Source organism: Leopardus geoffroyi, chromosome B2 (genome assembly GCF_018350155.1).
Source record: "Leopardus geoffroyi isolate Oge1 chromosome B2, O.geoffroyi_Oge1_pat1.0, whole genome shotgun sequence".
Classification (NCBI taxonomy): Eukaryota; Metazoa; Chordata; class Mammalia; order Carnivora; family Felidae; genus Leopardus; species Leopardus geoffroyi.
The window spans coordinates 15,242,437-15,263,488 of record NC_059332.1 but is presented as its reverse complement, the minus strand read 5'-3'; the positions used below and the strand labels follow the sequence as shown (position 1 = coordinate 15,263,488).

Here is a 21,052-nt window from a genome sequence, read left to right as displayed (position 1 = left end):
GCGGGGGAAGGGGAGAGAATCTCAAGCAGGCTTCATGCCCAGCATGGAGCCCAGTGTAGGGCTCAATCTCAGGACCATGAGATCATGACCTGAGCTCAGATTAAGAGTCTGATGCCTTAACCAACTGAGCCGCCCCAGTGCCCCTCTTTTATTTTTTGATGTCTACCGTTAGTAATATGTAGAGCATCTATAGTGTTTTGTATCATATATAAGAATATTGATGTAGATACTGACAGGTGATTCACGTTGTGAATGGACAATGTACTTTGGGTATCGATACGTACAGTACTGTAAATGTATTTGCTCTCCCTTAGGATTTTCTTAAAAGCATTTTCTTTTTTCTAGCATACCTTCTTGTAAGAATACATTATGCAATACACGTAACATGCAGAATGTGTGTTAATTGCCTGTTTATTTTATCAGTAAGGCTTCTAGTCAACAGTAGGCCGTTAGTAGTTAAGTTTGGGGGAATCAAAAGTTATACGCAAGATTTTTTACTGCACAGAGGTCGCTGCCCTTTACCCCCACGTTGTTCAGGGGTCAACTGTACGTACAATAAAATTCACCAGTTTGAAAGTGTGCCATTTAATGAGTTTTGGCAAGTGTGTCCCGTAGCGTAGCCATGACCATGATCATAGGCCCGGACTATAACTTCAGGCCTTTTGCAGTCAGCCTCCTGCTCTCCCCCTGGCTCAGGAAATCCCAAGTTTTGGAGTGCAGGAAGTTTTGTCTGCCCTTTTTTTTTTTTTTTTAATGTTTATTTATTTATTTATTTATTTATTTATTTAGAGAGAGGGAGAGTGTGAGTGGGGGAGGGGCAGAGAGCTAGAGAACACAAGTGGGGGCGGTGGTGGGTGGAGACAGAGGCTCTGAAGCAGGCTCCCCGCTGACAGCAGAGAGCCCAACGCAGGGGGCTCAAACTCTCGAACCTTGAGATCATGACCTGAGCTGAAATCAGACGCTGAACCGACTGAGCCCCCCAGGCACCCCCGTCTGGTTTACGCATTGCTCTATCCCCAGCTCCCGGAACTCTGGCACACGTGAGTGCTTGATAGACTTCCGTTGGGTGAATGGAGGCCATCGTGCATAGTTACTTCAGTGCACGAATTCCACATTTCGTAGGTAGTTTCTTGTTAAATGAAGGGCTGATGAACCTGCCTTTCCTGCCCTATCACATGCCCCCGGCTGGCAGATGTTCAGGATGTTCTGTCACCTCTCTGCTGCCCTCCAGGTGAGCCTGTGGCTGTAGCTGGGGGGATCGTTGCCTTAAGGATGAAGGAGTGGGGGAAGGAGGGCAGAGGCCCATTAGGGTCCCGGAAGAAAGAGGAGGCTCAGAAAGCAGCCGCTGAAGCAAAGAGGCAGGGGGTGGGGGGCCTCGGAGGGTCTCAGGGGGTGCTTTGAGAGGAGAGGATAGTCAGAAGTGTCAAAACAGCTCAGGGTTTGTGGGGAAGTACAGGGTGGATGTCGATGATCCACAGCGTGGATGTTTGTTCCCCATTCACTCCCCAAGTGAGGGCTGACACTATTAGCAGGTGGAAGAGTGACCTTCGAAGGTAAAACGAAAGGCAGAACACCACCACCACCGCAATGAAGATCTAGAATGTTTCGGTCATTGCCAGAGGCTCCCTTTTGCCCTTTCCTCATAGGCTCGCAGCCCCAGACAATGACTACCCTTCTCTCTTTCACGGTAGATGAGACTTTTCTCTCCTAGAAGAGGAATTGTACTTTAAAAATATATTTTTGGGGCGCCTGGGTGGCGCAGTCGGTTAAGCGTCCGACTTCAGCCAGGTCACGATCTCGCGGTCCGTGAGTTCGAGCCCCGCGTCGGGCTCTGGGCTGATGGCTCAGAGCCTGGAGCCTGTTTCCGATTCTGTGTCTCCCTCTCTCTCTGCCCCTCCCCCGTTCATGCTCTGTCTCTCTCTGTCCCAAAAATAAATAAACGTTGAAAAAAAAATTAATTTAAAAAAAATATATTTTTATATATTCTGTTAATATGTGCATTGTTTTGTTTTTTTTTTTTTTGAAGTTTATTTATTTGGAGAGTGAGAGTGGGAGAATGAGGGAGGAAGAGAGAGGAGAGAATCCCAAGCAGGCCCCACATTGTCAGCCCAGAGCCCGATGCAGGGCTCGAGCTCATGAACCTGTGATCATGAGATGGTTACCTGAGCCGAAACCAAGCATCAGATGCTTGACTAACTGAGCCCCCGAGGCGCCCCTGTTCTTTCTGTGTGTAGTTGTGTGTGTGTGCGGAGCCATAATTATAGTTATAAAAACTGAGTTTGTCAACTGTGGCCATGATCAATCGGGCATTTTGTATTTCACTTTTTTTCCTGCATCAATGAAAGGGACCTCTTCTGTTTTGGGACTCCATGAGAAAAGTAGATTCAACCTGAATTACTTTCTTGCATAATATTGCTTTACTTCCTGGTCATAATTTACTCGAGTGGAAAATGGGACAGGTTGCATTATCCCTGCCTTGTAAGTGGGGAAATGAAAAGCAGTTTCTCCAAGGTCCCTTGTTGGTCCCAGGATTAGGACGGAGGCTGGCGCCCAGGCCCCTGTGCCCTGTCCGCCACACCGCGTGGGCCTAAGGCAGCTGTGTTCCAGCTCGCTCCCCCCGGAAGCCGCCTGCTTCCACGTTCCAGAGCCTTAGTGCACCCTTCCTTCTCTGACTCGCGTCTCCTGTCTCACCCCCAGGACCTGGCCACCCCTCAGGCCTTTGCGCGAAACCCATCCCTGGTGTGGGAGTTCTACCACTACCGGCGGGAGGTGATGCTGAGCAAGGAACCGAACCCCGGGCACCTCGCCATCGCTGAATGTGAGGCCCGGCTGCGTGGGCAGGGCCGCCGGCTTGTGGTCATCACTCAAAACATCGATGAGCTGCACCGCAAGGCTGGCACCAAGAACCTTCTGGAAATCCACGGTGAGGCGCCCTCGCGTGGGGAGGGGAACCAGACTTCAAAACACGTGTCCTGCCATTTCCCACCGGGACCCACCGAACCACAGTCTGCACTTTGACAGGACACCCAGGCGTCTGGTGTGCGGGTCACACGGCAGAGACGCAAGTGCCCAGGGAGGCTGGCGGGAAAAGGGAAGTGTGGGCCATCGAACAACTTACGGCTTTGGCAGGAGCCGCCCGGGAAGACTCTGGCATTCCTGGGGGTGGCCGTTTCCTTTCCCCGCCTCCCCAGCTGGCCTGTCCCCTGAGGCTGAGCCTCTGCCCAGCTCTCAACAGATCAGTGACCAAGCCCGCCAGGTTTGTGACACCTGTGGAGTTTGTCTTACGTCCCGCTGGCTTCCCTCTGCCCTTGATGACACCGTCTCCCTCACGTCCTCTTTAATCCTCTCCCTCCTTTGAGCTCACCAAAAATCTCGTAAACTCATACCGTTTCACATTCATTCATACAAGAGCATAATCCCAAGGGCATTTGTATTTAAGAGTCTACAAAACTTCCATCCCAAGCAACGCATTGCTAATGGTGGAATTTCCAGCAGTGGTGACCCAGGGGAGAATGTGGCTGGTTTCCTTGGGTATGCAGTGAAGTTGCCTATTTTTGCCTGGGATAACGGAAACCGAGCACTGTTCACTTGGGTCCCGTCCCTCTTTTGTGCCCTAGCCATAGTCAGCCACCTGCTGACCCAGTGTCTTGTTGGCACCTTCTCCTGCTGGGTCTGGGCCACTGTCCATGCGGCTCCTCTCGTTTCTTTACACTATCAGAATGCAGGCGGTGTCTCTTGCCATGTATAAATGTGTCAGATGGGGGTGTTAACACCTGTCTTGGTTGTTTGAAGGATTAAATAAGACAATATGTACATATTATTAGTTGGGACTTACGGGGTTGCAAGCGATAAGAACTCTCTTCTAACTTAGATAAAAACAGGTGCGCCTGGGTGGCTCAGTTGGTTGAGCAGCCAACTTCGGCTCAGGTGATGATCTCACAGTTCGTGAGTTCGAGCCCCGCGTCGGGCTCTGTGCTGACGGCTCAGAGCCCGGAGCCTGCTTCGGATTCTGGGTCTCCCTTCTCTCTCTGCCCCTTCCCTGCTCACACTCTGTCTCTTTCTCTCTCTCTCTGCCTCTCTCTCTCTCTCAAAAATAAACATTCAAAAAAAATTCTGATTTAGGTAAAAAAAAAGAAAGCCCCTTCTTTCATCAAACTAAAGATGCCACCAATTTTTAACATGTATCGTGTTTTCAGTTTGGCCCTCGCAAAGGAAATAGTCTGCCTAAGCCATCATATTTTATTATCCCTGAGCATTGTTATTTTGCACTTACCGAAATGGCCTACTAAAACTTACATAGACACAGATTTTTAGAAACTGTATCACCCTTGCACATATAAAAAACAGTGAAATACAAAAATGCACATATGAAAATGAGTGAAATAAAGTAGTTAAGATACTTCTCACGTTCCGACTCTTTCGAATCACTTCTGAATGACTCCAAGGCGTCAGTGTTTTCCAGGCGTGTTTTCCACGCATTTCCTAAAAGGCTGCTCCCCGCTCGTCTCCGGGTTCCCCTCCAAGCTGCTGACACACATCCTGGAAGTCTGAGATTGGGCCTTCCTGGATTGACACCAACAGGTGTCGGGGGGAATGTTCTAGACAACAACCCGAACTCGTTTTCTTCCCCCAAATGGCCCTTTGGTGGTTTGTGGGCTGAAACATCCAGGGCTGGCCCTTGCCCCAGCAGTCCCTGGGGAATAACAGCCATGTCCCCACACGTTTCAGCCATCATCGTTCTCCTGTAACAGGTGTGCCAGCGCAGGCTCTGACGGCCGCCTCACATCTGTCCTCCTGCCGGGTAGCGGTCGTAGGATACGTGTGATTTCAGAGATACTAACGTGGGGGAGAATGGCCTTGCCGAAATTGACAAAGTAGGGATGTTGTCTCACAGAACCCAGGAATCCTGGGTTGGAGCTGATGTCGTGAGCAACAGTCTCTTCTCGCTCTGCCCCCCACCCCAGCTTTGTTGACTCTTTGAATAAAACCTCACTTCTCCCCGTGCATGCGGTCTGCCTCCGTGCGCCAGGCCAGTGAAGGGAGCTGTTGGCCGCTCTGGGCACCTTGCTTGGGTCACATACCTCCCTGTGACCGAAGGCCACTGCCAGAGGATTACGGTACCGTGATTGGACCAGTCGGGGGCGTGAGCCTAAGCTTGTATTTGGGGATGGGATTGACAGCTCCACCCACTCAGGGGATAGAGGAGAGATGGCTCCCCGAGGAAGGAATACTGGGCAGAATGGAGCAGTGGACGTCCACTCTGGTGCGTGGTGAACATTTAGTGAATCGTGGTCACCGTCGTTGCTTTCGCTCAATAAATGGGTTGCTAGTTTTAACAATTATTTGCTTCATTTGTTAGTTGCTTATGTATTTACTGAGCTGCTTTTGTAGAAAGACTCAAGATTTGTTGAGTCGACGGTAAGATTTTGCCAATACATCCAACGTTTTGAGCCTTCGTCAGTCATGTACCTAGTAAACCACGCCCTTGGGTTTACACTGGCTTCATGTACCCTACTGACCACCTTCAAGTCCACCTCAACATCAGGATCATTTGAGAGCTCCTTAATCATGCCGTCAGTCATTTTATCTGTCTCTCTCCCTTCCAGATTACAAAATCCAGGAGGCAGATGTCCGTGGCTCAGTAGAACTGCGTGCCTTTGGATTTCCCTGGACACCTAGGGCAGGCCCGTTTGTTGAAATGAACGAATAAAAACTAAATTCTGTTGTACCCTTTTAGACATGGAGACAATTCCTTCTAATTATGCTAAATTCTGGTCTTGTTGAACTTGTGTTTTTCAGGTAGCTTATTTAAAACCCGATGTACCTCTTGTGGAGTTGTGGCGGAGAATTACAAGAGTCCCATTTGTCCAGCTTTATTGGGAAAAGGGTAATGACACTGCCCTACGGAATGAGTGTACTTTGTTTTCTCTTTTTAAGCTGAACATAAATGGAAGGAAGTTGAACATTAGCCTAAGATTCCTGTGGATAGTTAGGAGAAATGAGACTAGATTACAGTACAGCCATAGGATAAAAGAACTATTTTGCTCAAAATTTACAATGCTAAGTGAAAACCACAGGACCTAACTCTTATCTAATACGATCCAAACTTCATATTTAAACACATGCATGTGCACACACACACACACACACACACACTCATGCAAACACACGCACACCCCATGTGGGTATACCTGGTATATAGAGATAACAGACCAGAAGAAAAGACAACAAAATATTAACAGTAATTATCAAGAATAGTGGGGTTATGGGTAATTTTGATTAGTTCTTTATATCTTTCTGGAGTCTTTCTAACATTTCTGTGATGAGCACGTACTGTTATAACTAGGGAAAAAAATAAGACTAGACTTGAAATATTGAGAAAAAATTTACCTGGCCATTTAAAAAAATTAAAAAAATTTTTTTTAATGTTTATTTACTTTTGAGAGAAAGAGAGAGACAGAGGTGTGAGCAGGGGAGGGGCAGAGAGAGGGAGACACAGAATCCAAAGCAGGCTCCAGGCTCTGAGCTGCAGCACAGAGCCTGATACGGGGCTTGAACTCACAAGCTTTAAGATCATGACCTGAGCTGAAGTTGGACGCTGCATCTGAGCCACCCAGATGCCCTTTACCTGGCCATTTTAAATCAGGATAAATTATATAGGTAATATATGAATCCAGTATCCTCGCAGAAGATTCCAGTGATGATGTATACAGTGCATATCAGGAAGCTCCCCCTTAACATCCTGGTGGCTCCGCCCCCTCCCCACATGCAAATTCCCTTTTCTGAGATAAAATCACTGGTTGGTAACTGTGTGGTGTCTGCCCTTCCAGTACCCTTCTAAGTCAGCTCGTATTACCTATGAGTTTGGGAGCTGTATACCGCCAGGCGAATATACAGACTTACGTTATGTTTTCTCTCTGTTCTTTGATTATACCAATGTCATCGTTTCTTTACTAACATCACTTACTCCAGGGCTCCAGAACCTGAAGCTCAGGATGCCAGAATCCCAGTGGAGAAACTTCCCCGGTGGGTAAAAATCTCTGATTCGTATTTGGTTTTCCAGATTGAAATTAAAAAAAAAAAAAAAAAAAAAAAAAAAAACGATCAAAATCTAAGTTCATTTGCTGAGATGCCTCTTAAGTGCACAAATGCAGACGGACAGGGGCCAAAGGTTGAAGGTGAACCACCCCAGGGCGAGGAGAACCACTCCCTTCCCGTCCCTTTTTTGCTTTGCACTGTCCCTTTTTGCTTTGCACTGTGGTGGGGTAATTTGAGGCCTGGAAAGTTTCTGGAGCTGTTATGCCCCAGCTGCTTAGCTGGTGCTTATGAAGCGTAGAGGCGGACGTCTTGTGAAAATGTTAGCTGCTATCATCTCCGTTCTCCTCCTTGTCGTGTGTTATTAACCCAGGGCAAAGGAGGCAGTAAAAGGTCTTGCAAAAGTGAAATTATAGGACCAAACAGGATTTTTGTAGATAAAAAAAAAAAAAAAAATAAGAAAAGCCCTAGAGAAAGATTTTTGTGTCGGTTTTTCAAAAGCAGATGTGACAACGGCATTTCCCAAAGTGTTCTTAGAACACTCGATCCATGTGATGTTGATGGACGTTACTTAAGAAATGATGTTATGTGTTCAAATAAATATGGAAACCGTAGAGTAAACAAATTTGAAGTATGTTTGCTTTACTGCAGGACTTCTCAGAGCATGTTCTTTAAAGAATAGTTATAATTTGTGAATATTTCACTAGTTTATTTAACCACAGAACCCTATTTGTCATTCTTTTCACCGTCTTTTAATTTAAGTGTTTTATTTACTTATTTTGAGAAGGCAGAGAAAGGATGAGAGGGAGTGGGGGAGGGGCAGAAAGAGAGGGAGAAAGAGGATCCCAAGCAGGCTCTGTGCTCTTCGTGTGGAGCCTGACGCGGGGCTCGATGCCATGACCCTGAGATGATGACCTACCTGAGCTGAAATCAAGAGCTGGGTGCTCAACCGACTGAGCCACCCAGGCGCCCCGGAACCCTATTTATTATTCTTAATAAGGGTTTTTATTACGGAATTCTAAAGTTTGATCTAAAACAGTAGGGAATCGTGGGCAGTTCTTGAGAAGATTATTTATGATGAAAGTGAGGTTTGGGAGGTTGTTGTAGAAGGCCTACGTAAGATGACCCACAGGCAGTGGGGAGTGGAAGAAGAGGAAGATGGCGAACTCGGCCGTGCCCAGGGCAAGAGAAAGGTGAATCTGAGGGAAAGTGAAAGGGGGACACAGATGCGACTAGCGGGTGGCCGGTGTGTTTGAGGCAGGGCTGAGCCTGGTTCCTCCCGGCTGCCATGCCGAAGAGTGCGATGAGATAGCCGGGAAAGGGAAAGCTGTGGTTAAAACCCCACATCCAGCCGAGTCCATGTTGATCAATTGGCTTCATCCGAGATTCATGGATCAGACAGCATCCCACGTAGCAGACAGAAGCTCCAAGGAGCTGCGCACAATGGAAGACGTTTATAGGTGGCAGAGGCAGGGCGAGGAAGTTCTTCAGGCAAAGAGGGAATTGTTTCGGGCAAGGTCACCTTCCTTCTGGGGACCCAAGGGGTGTTTCAGGCGGGTTACCCCACTAGTGCTGACCAAGTGGCTCCAGATTGACTGGTTAAAGACCACAGGCCCTGGAGAGACTGGATATACAGCTAGGTTAGGTACTAAGTCTTGGTTTGCTGATCTGGGGCTTAGCCCATGGGACTCCATTTTGGGCCTGTGGTCTCTCTTTTTTAACACGGTTTAGAAAGAAAATGGTAAGGTTGGCTGAAACACATCTGTCAACATACCAGCCCAGTGCATCCGGACAAAATGAAAGCTTTAGAAGGGCCTGAATATTCAGAAAATAAGCTCACATGGTCTGGAAGGGGAGGGAGGGAGGATAACAAGGAAGAGGGCGACAGACTTGATTTGGGGTAGCCCCTAGCCTTCCTCTGATCCAGTGGGGCAGATCTTCTGGCAGGGCAGGTGTTGGGGTTGGGTGACGGGTCATGTTCCCACAGGTGTGAAGAGGCGGGGTGCGAGGGCCTGCTGCGACCCCACGTGGTGTGGTTTGGCGAAAACCTGGATGCTGCCATTCTGGAGGAGGTCGACCGAGAGCTGACCCTCTGTGACTTATGTCTAGTGGTAAGTCATGCCCTCCCCTGATCCTCGAGATTTTCCGGAACACCAGGACTGGGGTGGAGTTTGTTGTGTTTTTGTTGTTTTTTTTTTCAACTTTTTTTTTTTATTTATTTTTGGGACAGAAGGAGACAGAGCATGAACGGGGGAGGGGCAGAGAGAGAGGGAGACACAGAATCGGAAACAGGCTCCAGGCTCTGAGCCATCAGCCCAGAGCCTGACGCGGGGCTCAAACTCACGGACCGCGAGATCGTGACCTGGCTGAAATCGGACGCTTAACCGACTGAGCCACCCAGGCGCCCCCGTTGTTAATTTTTTTTTTTTTAAACTTTTTTTTCAATGTTTATTTATTTTTGAGACAGAGAGAGACAGAGCATGAACAGGGGAGGGGCAGAGACAGAAGGAGACACAGAATCTGAAACAAGCTGCAGGCTCTGAGCGGTCAGCACAGAGCCCGACGCGGGGCTTGAACTCACGGACCGTGAGATCATGACCTGAGCCGAAGTCCCGAAGTCGGATGCTTAACCGACCAAGCCACCCAGGCGCCCCGTTAATTTTTTTTTTAACGCTTACTCATTTTTGAGAGACAGAGAGAGTGTGAGTGGGGGAGGGGCAGGATCTGAAGCAGGCTCCAGACTCCGAGCTGTCAGCACGGAGCCCGATGCAGGGCTCGAACTCACGAACTGCGAGATCATGACCTGAGCCGAAGTCAGACACTTAACCGACTGAGCCACCCAGGCGCCCCTGTAGTGACTATTTTTAGACATAACTCCTCGCATACTCTTCAAATCATTTCCTTGGGACATATTTCCTAGAAATGGAATGAATTAGACAGAGGGTGTGCATATTTCAGAGTTTCCTTAACACATCTTTAAAAGCAGAAGCACTTTCTCATGGGTACACATTCGTTCAGCCAGTATTTATTGAGTGCACCCCAATGTTTCAGTGTCTGTTCATCACCAGTGCTTAAGTGAGAAAACCTGGTTTGTACAACATATTCTGGCCTTTCCATTCTTGTAAAGCACATTTACACATATGTATCTATAGGGAAAAACCGGAAAGGATGTATATCCAAATGTGAACAGTGGTTATCACAGGGTAGCGGGAGTATGAATAACGTGAGTATATTTTTCTTTGAGTTTTCTAATGTTAAAAAAAAAAGAAAGAAAAAACGAACATGGATTATTGGCATTACTTCACAGAGACAAAACCGAGCCCTTGATCTGCCATTCCCTCCATTTGTGCTCCCTTTTCCCTAGCACATTCTTCTAGTGATCAGCCGACAGGATGCCTCTTAACTCCCCATCTGTCCCTTGGAAGCTCTCCATCTGTTTCATCCAGCTAGCTTTCCTCACATCTTGCAACCCTAAACTGGCCTGAGTTTATGTAAGGTTTTCTGGAAGAATGTTTCATCTCCGCGTAGTGTGGTCATTTGTCCGTTTCCATTTGTTTGCTTTGTAGGTGGGAACTTCCTCCGTGGTTTATCCTGCAGCCATGTTTGCCCCCCAGGTGTCTGCCCGCGGAGTGCCAGTGGCCGAATTCAACATGGAAACCACCCCAGCCACGAACAGATTCAGGTACAGGGACCAGGCGGGAGATGGACGGTGCTGAGCATGTTTAGACACGTTATCTAAACAGATGTCACCTATGGTTCTAATTAGAAAAAAAAGAGAGAGAGAGAGAGATGGAGACACACAGAGTATATGTTTTCTAATTTGGTCGGTTGTTGCTTTGACAGAAGAACAAAATCTTCACTGTAGACCAAGGTAGCTGTGTCTTTTTACAGGGAATTTGCCTTAGGGCTTTTGGGGTTCACATTTTGAAAGTTCTTCTTTGATTAGCGTTTTGAAAGTTCTTTGATTCCCTAGGCTTTGCTGTCATTCGTGTGTTTATGTGAGATTTAGTAATGGCATTTCGGTGTAGGCGAGTTGAATACCCAGCACAGCCGGGGAGATGCCCATACACCCTCGTCACTCTGTTCTCACTGTGCGGCGTCCTGGGTGAGCTCCTCTTTGGTCTCATTGCCAAATAATTGCCAGGTTGCCACATATCCTCAATATTAGTACTTGGGGCCATGCCACGATACTGATCCCTTCTTCCACACTGTGGAAAGTGGAGACCATCAGAGTATGCGTTTTGGGGGTTCTGTTTTGTCCTCACCTTCCTTTTGCTTTCTTTTTTCACCCTGGCTGTTGTGTCTTCCCTTAGTTTATACATTTTTATCAGTCTGCTTAATTCCTTTCTAGAATAAGGTAGAACATGAAAAACTCTTAAAGAAATATGAACAAATGGAAAACTTTACTGAAACTTCTTTTTTTTTTAAGTTTTTAATGTTCATTTATTTTGAGAGAGAGAGAGAGAATGAGTGGGGAACGGGCAGAGAGAGAGAGAGAGACAGAATCTGAAGCAGGCTCCATCAGCAAAGAGCCCGACACTTGAACCCACAGACTGCAAGATCATAACCTGAGCCGAAGTCAGACGCTTAACTGACCGAGCCACCCAGGCGCCCCTGAAACTTCTTATCATTACTTCAGCAGTTTTCACCTCAACAACATATTTTAAAAATACCGACAGGGGCGCCTGGGTGGCTCAGTTGGTTGAGCGTCCGAATTCATCTCCGGTCATGATCTCACAGTTCATGAGTTCGAGCCCCGCGTCAGGCTCTGTGCTGACAGCTCAGAGCCTGGAGCCTGCTTCAGATTCTGTGCCTCCCTCTCTCTCTGCCCCAACCCACTTGCATTCTGTCTCTGTCTCAAAAATAAATAAACGTTAAAAAAATTAAAAAAAACAAACAAACAAACCAACGTGTGGGGTTCTGATGTAATTGGCCTGAGGTGTAGCCTGGGCATCGTGATTTTTATCAGCTTCCTAGATGATTCTAATGTGCAGCCACGGTGAGAACCAGCATTCTGAGTCTTCATTGGGATAAAAATGTGCCACACACTGTGTGACCGTCTTCAGGTGACTTGGCCGAATCTAGTCTCCTCCACGTCTTTTTAATCAGCTACGGTTTGTGTCCTCAGTCCACCTCTTCATTTGTGCATAAGTGGTAGGAACGAGGAAGACGTCCCTTTAAAAAACTGCCTTCGATTATAAAACTGATTCTTTGAAAACTCCCCAGGAGAAGAAATATAGAAGATGAGAACATGTGGAAGGACATTCACGTTCACGGACCAGACAAGTTAATATTGTTACTATGGCAGTGCTCCCCACCCTGATTTACAGATACCGCTAGTCTCTATCGAAATTGCGGCTGGCCCGTTTGCTAAAATTGGCAAGTTGGTCCCAAAATTCATACGGAAACGCAAGGGACCCAGAATAGCCGAAACAAAAAGAATGAAGTTGAAAAACTCACACTTTGCAGTTTGGGAAGTTACCATGAAGTTAACAGTTACGCAGACCGCGTGGCGCTGGCCTGCAGATGGGCACATAGGTTAGCGGAACAGAATCGCGAGTCCAGAAATACACGTAGGTTAGCGGAACAGAATCGCGAGTCCAGAAATACACGTAGGTTAGCGGAACAGAATCGCGAGTCCAGAAATACACGTAGGTTAGCGGAACAGAATCGCGAGTCCAGAAATACACGTAAGTTAGCGGAACAGAATCGCGAGTCCAGAAATACACGTAGGTTAGCGGAAAAGAGTCGAGAGTCCAGTCAGCGTATGGCCAACCGATTTCTGGAAAGGGTATGAAGACAACTCAAGGAAAGGACAGTCTTTTTACCAAGTGGTGCTGGAACAGCTGGAGAGCCACCTGCAAAAGAAGGGACTGGGACTCTTTCATCACACCACCTGCAAAAATGAGCCCAAATGGGTCATAGACCTAAACATAAAAGCTAAAAATGTAAAACACTTAAATGAAAATATAGGAGTAAGTCTTTTTGACCTCGAGTTAGTCAAAGCCTCCGTGATATGACTTCAAAAGCACAAGTAACACAAGAAAAATGGATAAATCAGGGGCACCTGGGTGGCTCAGTCAAACATCCAACTCTTCGTTTTGGCTCAGGTCATGATCTCACGGTTCATGAGTTTGAGCCCTGCATTGCCCCGCATTGGGCTCTGTGCTGACAGTGTGGAGCCTGCTTCGGATTCTCTTTTTCTCTCTCTCCTTGCCTCTCTTTTTCTCCTCTCTCAGAATAAATAAATACACTTTTTAAAAAAAATGTATACATTGGACTCCATCAAGATTAAAAACCTCTGTACTTCAACGGACCCCATCCACAAAGTGAAAAAGACAACCTACAGAATGGGAGAGAATATTTGCCGGTCTAATATTTGATATGGGACTTGCATCCAGCATATATAAAGAGCTCTCACCATTCAATAATAAAAAGACAAACAGTCCAATTTAGAAATGGACCAAAGATTTGAGTAGATGTTTCTCCAAATATGTACACATGGCCGATAAGCATATTAAAATATGCTGAACATTATTAAAATTAGGGAAATGCAAATTAAAACCACCATGAGATACCAGTTAACAACCACTAGCATGGGTATCATAATACCAAGTGTATATATATATATATATATATAACAAAGTAACAGGTGTTGAAGAAAGTGGACCTCTCACCGGTTGCCAGTAGAAATGGACAATAGTGCACCTGCTTCGGAAAACAGTCTGGCAGTTCCTCGAAAGGTTATATACAGAGTGAATATATGATCCAGCAATTCTCTTAGGTAGATAGCCGAGAGAAATGAAAACATGCATCTACTGGGACGCCTGGGTGGCTCAGTTGGTTAAGCGTCCGACTTCGGCTCAGGTCATGATCTCATAGTTTGTGGGTTCGAGCCCTGCATTGGGCTCTGTGCTGTCAGTGCAGAGCCTGCTTCAGATCCTCTGCCTCCCTCTCTCTCTGCCCCTCCCCTGTTCTCACGCTCTCTCTCTCAAAAGTAAATAAACATTTGGGAAAAAAGGGGCGCCTGGGTGACTCACTTGGTTAAGCATTCAGCTCTTGGTTTTGGCTCAGGTCATGATCTCATGGTTTCGTGAGTTTGAACACTACGTCGGGCTCTGTGCTGACAGCACAGAGCCAGCCTGGGATTCTCAGTCTCCCCCTCTCTCTGCCCGTCTCCCACTCGTGCTGTCTCTGTCTCTCCCAAAATAAATTAAAAAAAAAAAAAAGAAAAAGCAAGAATGATCCAAATGTCCTTCCGGTCCTCAACTGATTAGTGCAGAAACATAATTTGGTACATACATATCAGGGAATATTATGCAGCCATGAAAAGAAATGAAATGCTGATCTGTGTTACAACATGAATGACCTTTGAAACATTCTAGTGGGTGAAAGAAGCCAGACACACAAGACCAAACATCATATGATTCTGTTTATATGAGATACCTAGAAATCAACCGAGACCGGAGGTCGATGAGTGGTTGTCTAGGGTTAGGGCAGGGAGGAACGAGAAGTAACTATAAATGGAGACACGTTTCCTTTTGGGATGAGAAAAAATTGTCTAATGTGGATTGTGGTGATGGTCATATAATTCTGTGAATATACTAAAAAAAAAAACCACATTAAATTATATGTTTTAAACAGCTTATACATGAGTTATATCTCAGTTAAGCCATCCTGCTCAGAATTAAGTTATCTTCTAATGTATGCCCCGAAAAGTAGACATTGGACCTCTAACACGCGTTGTGGCATACACAGGTACAGCTGTACTAGCCTGTAGCATTCTAAGAAATGTCGGAGCAGGCAGCTCAGGCCTCTCGTCTGCTCGAAAGAACATCAGGGTGGCTCGGTGGCTTAAGTGTCCAACTTCGGCTCAGGTCATGACCTCACGGTTCACCAGTTCAAGTCCCGCGTCGGGCTCTGTGCCGACAGCTCGGAGCCTGGAGCCTGCTTCGGATTCTCTGTCTCCCCCGCTTTCTGCCCCTCCCCTGCTCGCATTGTCTCTCTCTCTCTCTCTCTCTCTCTCTCTCTCTCAAAAATAAACATTAAAAAAAAAAAAAAAAGAACATCAGTATTCTCCAAGAATGGGAAAGGACAAACTTTGTTTCCTTCTTTTTTTAAAAAATTTATTTATTTGTTTGAGGTGGGGGTGGGGAAGGGCAGAGAGAGAATGAGAGAGAATCCCAAGCAGGCTCTGCGCCATCAGCACAGAGCCTGACTCGGGGCTTGATCCCACGAATTGCGAGATCATGACCTGAGCCCAAATCAAGACCTTACCCCACTGAGCCAGCTGGGTGCCCTGGGATAAACTTTCTGAAGGAGGAAGTGAGCTCTGTCCCTAGTCCCTTTCTTCTAATGTGGTTTATTTTCAGTCCTGTGATCTCCAGCTCACCTCTAAGAAGTATAAAGACTGAAAACAAAACCGTCATGGTAGGAAAGTAACAAAATGCAGATGGCGGGGGGCGGGGGGGGGGGGGGAGGGGACAATAAAGAAGACAATAAAAGGAGAGTGCACAAGCCAAGGGCTGGCCTCTACCTTTCATGCCCCGGACTAACCAGCAGGGACTGGCAGGCATTGTGTGTGTCTTCGTGTGAGAGGAAATTGAACCTGCCAGTTGTCCCTGCAGGTTGAGAAGAGAATTGTGGTGTATAATATCATTGCATAAGCTGGGCCTCCTGACACGACAGACCCGGTTCCGCCGCTGCTCCGTCTCGGCCAAAATCTTGGAAGCCTTGACCAAGTCTGACAAGCTACCCGCTGACCAGCACCTACCACAAGAACCGCCTTCTGTTCGTTCGTTCCTCTGGCAGCTGAGGCTTGGCTGTACCACCAAGTCTGGGAATTTTCCCAGATGGGTGTAGCTGACGGGCGAAGACAGTCGTGCTTTTATCTAGGAGTCGTCAAAGGTGGCATTTAGGAGAGACGTAGGTGATCTCACCCCTTCTCAGCTTTTCAAACGGGGAACCAGGGCTGGAGCGATCGAGTGTTTGAACACACAGCTCGACAAGGGCAGGGTTTTCTCTTAACAGCTCACGTGTGATAGATTTTGGTTGGATTTGACTCTGGGTCGGTGCTCCGAAAACTGCCTCCCGCAGACCAAATTCACCCGCCATCTGCGTTTGTAAATAAAGTTTTATTGGCACTCGGCCGTGGCCCTGTGTTTACAGCAACAGAACTGGGTCGTTGCAGCAGAGACCGTCTGGCCTAAAATATGCCTTCTCTGGCTCTTCACAGAGAAAGGCTTTGCCAACAACTACTGTAGGCTAATGAGAGAAACAAAAACTGGGATAATGTCTCCTTTTAGCCTAATTTTCCTTATTGCCCAAATAGGCGGGGCAGGAACGCGGGCCACACTTTGAACGTGGATCTCACAGGACGTCTTAGGCCGAGCACGCGTCGATTAGATTCTTTGCCCCAATTCTCACGTAGAGACAAAGTCACAGAATTTGCCTCCCTCTGAAATGTATTAATATCCTCAGGGTGTTCATTAGTTCCGGTTTTGTTTTTGTCATCGGTCCCATCCCCGCTGGTGGTCGCGGATGATTTCTGACCAGCCATTACGGTTAGTGTAGACACGAGCCACTTGCAGCTTCGTCTTCAAGGTTCTTGGCTGTTCACTCAGCGCCGGGGTCCTTGGCACGTGAGGGTCTGTGCACTTGCTGAGGCAGGAATGAGGTTTGCTCGTCAGGAGGCTGATGCGTTGGGCCGTCCAAGTCCCCTGGTCCCCTCCCCCCACCCCCGTGCCCTGTGATCACCATGTCGTTCATCTTGGAATTTCTCTAAACTTTGGAATTTAGTTGAAGTCCGCAGGTGTTCATTTGCTAAGCACCTGTAATGCCCTAGACACGGTCCTAGGCGCTCCGGCCGGGATACGTCAGGACACCAAGCAAAAAAATCTCTTGTGTGAACATGACCCTCTCGTGGTGGAGGCAGACGGTAAGCGGTAAAGCAGAATAAACGTGCAAAGCCTGTAGCCGGTGAGCAGCTGGGCCGGAGGCTGTGGCAGAAAGCAAAAGTCGAATTGCAATGGAGCAGACAGGTTGCAGGACTCAGCTGGGTAGTCGGGGCAGGCCCCACTGAGAAGACATCTGCGCGGGCTTGGAGGCGATGAGAGAGTGTGCTAAGGGGAGTGTCTGGCTAAGAGCTTTCCAGACACAGGACCACCTGGAGCAGAGCCCCCCCCCCCCCCCAGGACAAAGCACGCCTGGAAGGTGTGAGGTCAGTGTGGCCGGAGTAGGGAGAGGGAGGGCGAAGAGCTGGTCAGGAAGGTCAGGAAGGAACTTGTTTTGGGGGGGGCGAGGGGAGGGGAGAAAGAAAGCAAACCGCCAGTAGAGTTTATAAGTCTGAGTTCTTAGCTAGAAAATGTTTTTTTTTTTTTTTTTTAACATTTAATATCGAGAGACAGAGACAGAGCACGAGCATGGGAGGGGCAGAGAGGGAGAGGGAGACACAGAATCCGAAGCAGGATCCAGGAGCCCGACGCGGGGCTCGAACTCACGGACCGCGAGATCGTGACCTGAGCCGAAGTCGGACGCTTAGGTGAAATTTAAACAAAGCTGTTTTGGGGAGACGGAACGGCAAGCAGGGCTGTGTGGAAGGGGGTCAGGTGCAGTCTGGCGGGCAGCGTGGGCACAGGGTCCTGTTTCCCTGGAGGCTGCAAAGTGAAGGTAGACGTGGAAGGCTGTGTCCGGATGCCCTTTATCTGAAGCTCTCCACCGGGATTGGAAGTCAAGGCTGCTGGTCAGTGGCACGGTGACTTAGATCCTCTGAGCATACTTATCCTTTTTTTTTTTTTTTTTAATTTTTTTTTTCAACGTTTATTTATTTTTGTTGGGACAGAGAGAGACAGAGCATGAACGGAGGAGGGGCAGAGAGAGAGTGAGACACAGAATCGGAAACAGGCTCCAGGCTCCGAGCCATCAGCCCAGAGCCCGACGCGGGGCTCGAACTCACGGACCGCGAGATCGTGACCTGGCTGAAGTCGGACGCTTAACCGACTGCGCCACCCAGGCGCCCCGAGCATACTTATCCTTTACCGCTGTCATTTCCAACAGCAGTTTCGGGCAGTTTATGATTTTAGAGAACAAAGTTCCTCCCTAAGTAACAACAACAACAACAACAAAAAGCAGCAGTCACGCAGAGAAGGGGGGTTGTCAGGATACTTTGCAGCTCCTCCTGGGAAAAAATACCGTTTTCTCTTTGCACTTGGCTTTCTCTGCGTCTCTTGTTCTCTCTAGTCTGAGGGCTGGGAGGGCACATTTTTACTGAATCGCATTTAGTGATCTCGTCGATGGCCCTATCGGGCCAGATGCTCTATCCGGTTTTATCGAAGACAGGAACGGAGTGGCCCCTACTCGCCTAAGGATGTGTCGTCACCCCGTCTCCGGAAACCGTTTGTTTTCTGAGATGCACACCAACATTTCAAACGCCCCTTTATCTGGCCCCTCGAAAGTTTGCACGTTCTGTGATAAGACATCGTGGGAAGGCTCCAGGCGGGTGAGGGGCTCGGCTTGCTCTTGGAAAGTGGGAGAAAGCTGAACGGGGCAAGGGGCAGGTGAAAGGCCACTTTCTCAGGAAGGAAAACGTGTGCAAGTTGAGGCTGTGGGGATTCCCTATAAGTTCTCCGTGCCTGGCTGGCATTTTTGGAAGGTCCTCAAGGGACTTCAACCGTGCAGGTGAGGAGCTTTCTGGCAGCCAGTGTTCAACATACTGTAGGTGGCCGGAAGGAGTAGAGGTGTCACTGGGTGGGGACATCCGTTAGCGGCACTCTGTCCAGAGACAAGACTGTTTGAGGTGTAAGGCGTCCACGACTTGTGTTGTGTCAACAATAAACGATATGGGGCGCGTGGGTGGCTCAGTCCACTAAGCATCCAACTCTTGGTTTCAGCTCACGTCGTAATCTCACAATTCGGGAGATCGAGCCCCGCGTTGGGCTCTGCGCTGGCAGCATGGAGCCTGCTCGGGATTTTCTCTCTCTCTCTCTCTGCCCCTCTCCTGACTGTCTCTCTGTCTCTCTCTCTCTAAATAAATAAGTAAACATTTTAAACAATTTTTAAAAAATACAGCATGAATGGTGAATTACATTGAACATGTGCTTTTTCCATTTTTAGTTGTGCTCAGTTGGCTTGCTTATTAACATACTAGAAAATCCTACTTTAACAGGATTCTCCTAATCCTGCATTCAGAGTTGGGCTTATTTTTTGTGTTTTTCCTCAAAGGAAGCCGAAATCATTAATTTTTCTTCTTTGTCCCTGCTGTGTGCTCTTTATGTGTGTTTCTTTCTCCTTTCTGACTGTATATACGTCAGTTAGTCGTGAAGTCCAGTGGATCGCTTGAGAGGCCTGTTCAGCTAAAATGTTCATGGTCTGTGTGGTACATGAGGTTATTTTTCTTTAGTCTTTTTCTTTTTTAAATGTTTGTTTGTTTGTTTGTTTGAGACAGAGCGTGAGCAGGGGAGGGGCAGAGAGAGAGGGAGACACAGAATCCGAAGCGGGCTCCAGGTTCCGAGCTGTCAGCACAGAGCCGACGCGGGGCTCGAACTCACAAACCGTGAGGTCACGACCTGAGCCGAAGTTGGAAGCTTAACCAACTGAGCCCCCCAGGCGCCCCTCTCTTGTCTTTAGTGCACGAAAATGCTCTTTTAATGTAGTGTATGGATTTTGTAAAACTCACAGTTTCAGTTATGAGGTTGGCAATACGGTCATAAAATGCACTTTACAATTATGTCTCCCCTACCCCTTAAAACAAAATTCGTGTTCATAGCGCCTGAATTCTAGGCTGTTCCTTTCCTAACTAAATCCCCTTGATTTCGGGGCGCCCGGGTGGCTCAGTCGGTTAAGCGGCCGACTTCGGCTCAGGTCACGATCTCGCGGTCCGTGAGTTCGAGCCCCGCGTCGGGCTCTGTGCTGACAGAGCCTGTTTCAGATTCTGTGTCTCCCTCTCTCTGATCCTCCCCCATTCGTGCTCTGTCTCTCTCTGTCTCAAAAATAAATAAACGTTAAAAAAAAAAAAAAAAACTATTTAAAAATAAATAAATAAATAAATAAAAGAAATCCCCTTGATTTCTGTGGCCGACCTGTAATGAAATGTCTACGTCTAGAATTGTCAGAAGCTAGTTTGTGGAGAGTGGGGACAAAGTTCACAATACCGTATTTGTGAGATTTGGGATTTCACTTTGGATACAACCACGCAGCGTGTGAGCGGCTGAAGTCGTATGTTCATTTTGCTCCTAACTCTGCTGTATTTGTCCTGTTTCAGGTTTCACTTCCAGGGGCCTTGCGGTATCACTCTTCCTGAAGCCCTTGCTCCTCATGAAACTGAAAACGTGTCTTAATTGACCCGGGGAAAGAAGAAATTGTGGCACATCTAAGTACCGGGCCACAAACAGCGGCGAAACAATCATGGGGATGGTGAGCTAAATGTTAGAAAATCTAGAAATAACCTCCGATTCCCTGGCTGGAATCCCACCTGATGATAAGTGATGGCAGTTTAGAAGGAACAATCGCAAACGTGGTTAGAGGGAGAAGTCAATGAACAGTGGAGTTGATGCAATGTTATTTTGTGTGAACTTAAACACAAGATATCTCTGATGTGTTTGGTTGGTTATTGGAAGGGGATATTTTTGTGATTCGATTTTCTTTTAAAGAAGCAGTCGTGCTGATTTTATTGTTGCTATCTGGGCAAAGATAGGAGTAGAGGGGTCAAACCTTGGTATTTCTAATTTTTGTCAAGTTTTGGTGGAAAATAAACTCACTCTCTACGGTAGGTGATTTATTGTATAAAGATGCTACCCCAAGAGATGTCTTTGTTGGGGGATTTTCCTTTTTGGTGTTTTCCTCGTTTGTCTGTCTTACCTCACAGTGCGTGGGATAACCCTACAACAAGAAGTCATGCAAGGAAGGAAGAGAAAAGTAGCACAAGACAGAAAATCAGGGGGCGCTTGGGTGGCTTAGTCGGTTGAGCGTCTGACTTCGGCTTAGGTCATGATCTCGCGATTCATGAGTTCGAACCCTGCGT

General features: G+C 47.5%; 1 protein-coding gene across 9 annotated transcripts in view; it reads left to right on the top strand.

The window, feature by feature from the left end:
- Nucleotides 1-20,800, top strand: part of SIRT5 (sirtuin 5) — a 36,283-nt gene extending 15,483 nt beyond the window's left edge. For 7 of the 9 annotated variants that reach the window (XM_045497359.1, XM_045497363.1, XM_045497367.1 and 4 more), the window contains 6 exons: nt 2,698-2,923; nt 5,800-5,887; nt 6,973-7,026; nt 9,023-9,146; nt 10,602-10,717; nt 20,294-20,800. In XM_045497359.1, coding sequence (XP_045353315.1) covers nt 2,698-2,923; nt 5,800-5,887; nt 6,973-7,026; nt 9,023-9,146; nt 10,602-10,717; nt 20,294-20,369 — 684 coding nt within the window. In that variant the 3' untranslated portion in view covers nt 20,370-20,800. The remainder of the gene's footprint in view (nt 1-2,697; nt 2,924-5,799; nt 5,888-6,972; nt 7,027-9,022; nt 9,147-10,601; nt 10,718-20,293) is intronic. The other 2 variants (XM_045497366.1, XM_045497368.1) reach the window with 2 other exon arrangements.
- Nucleotides 20,801-21,052: the final 252 nt, after the last annotated feature.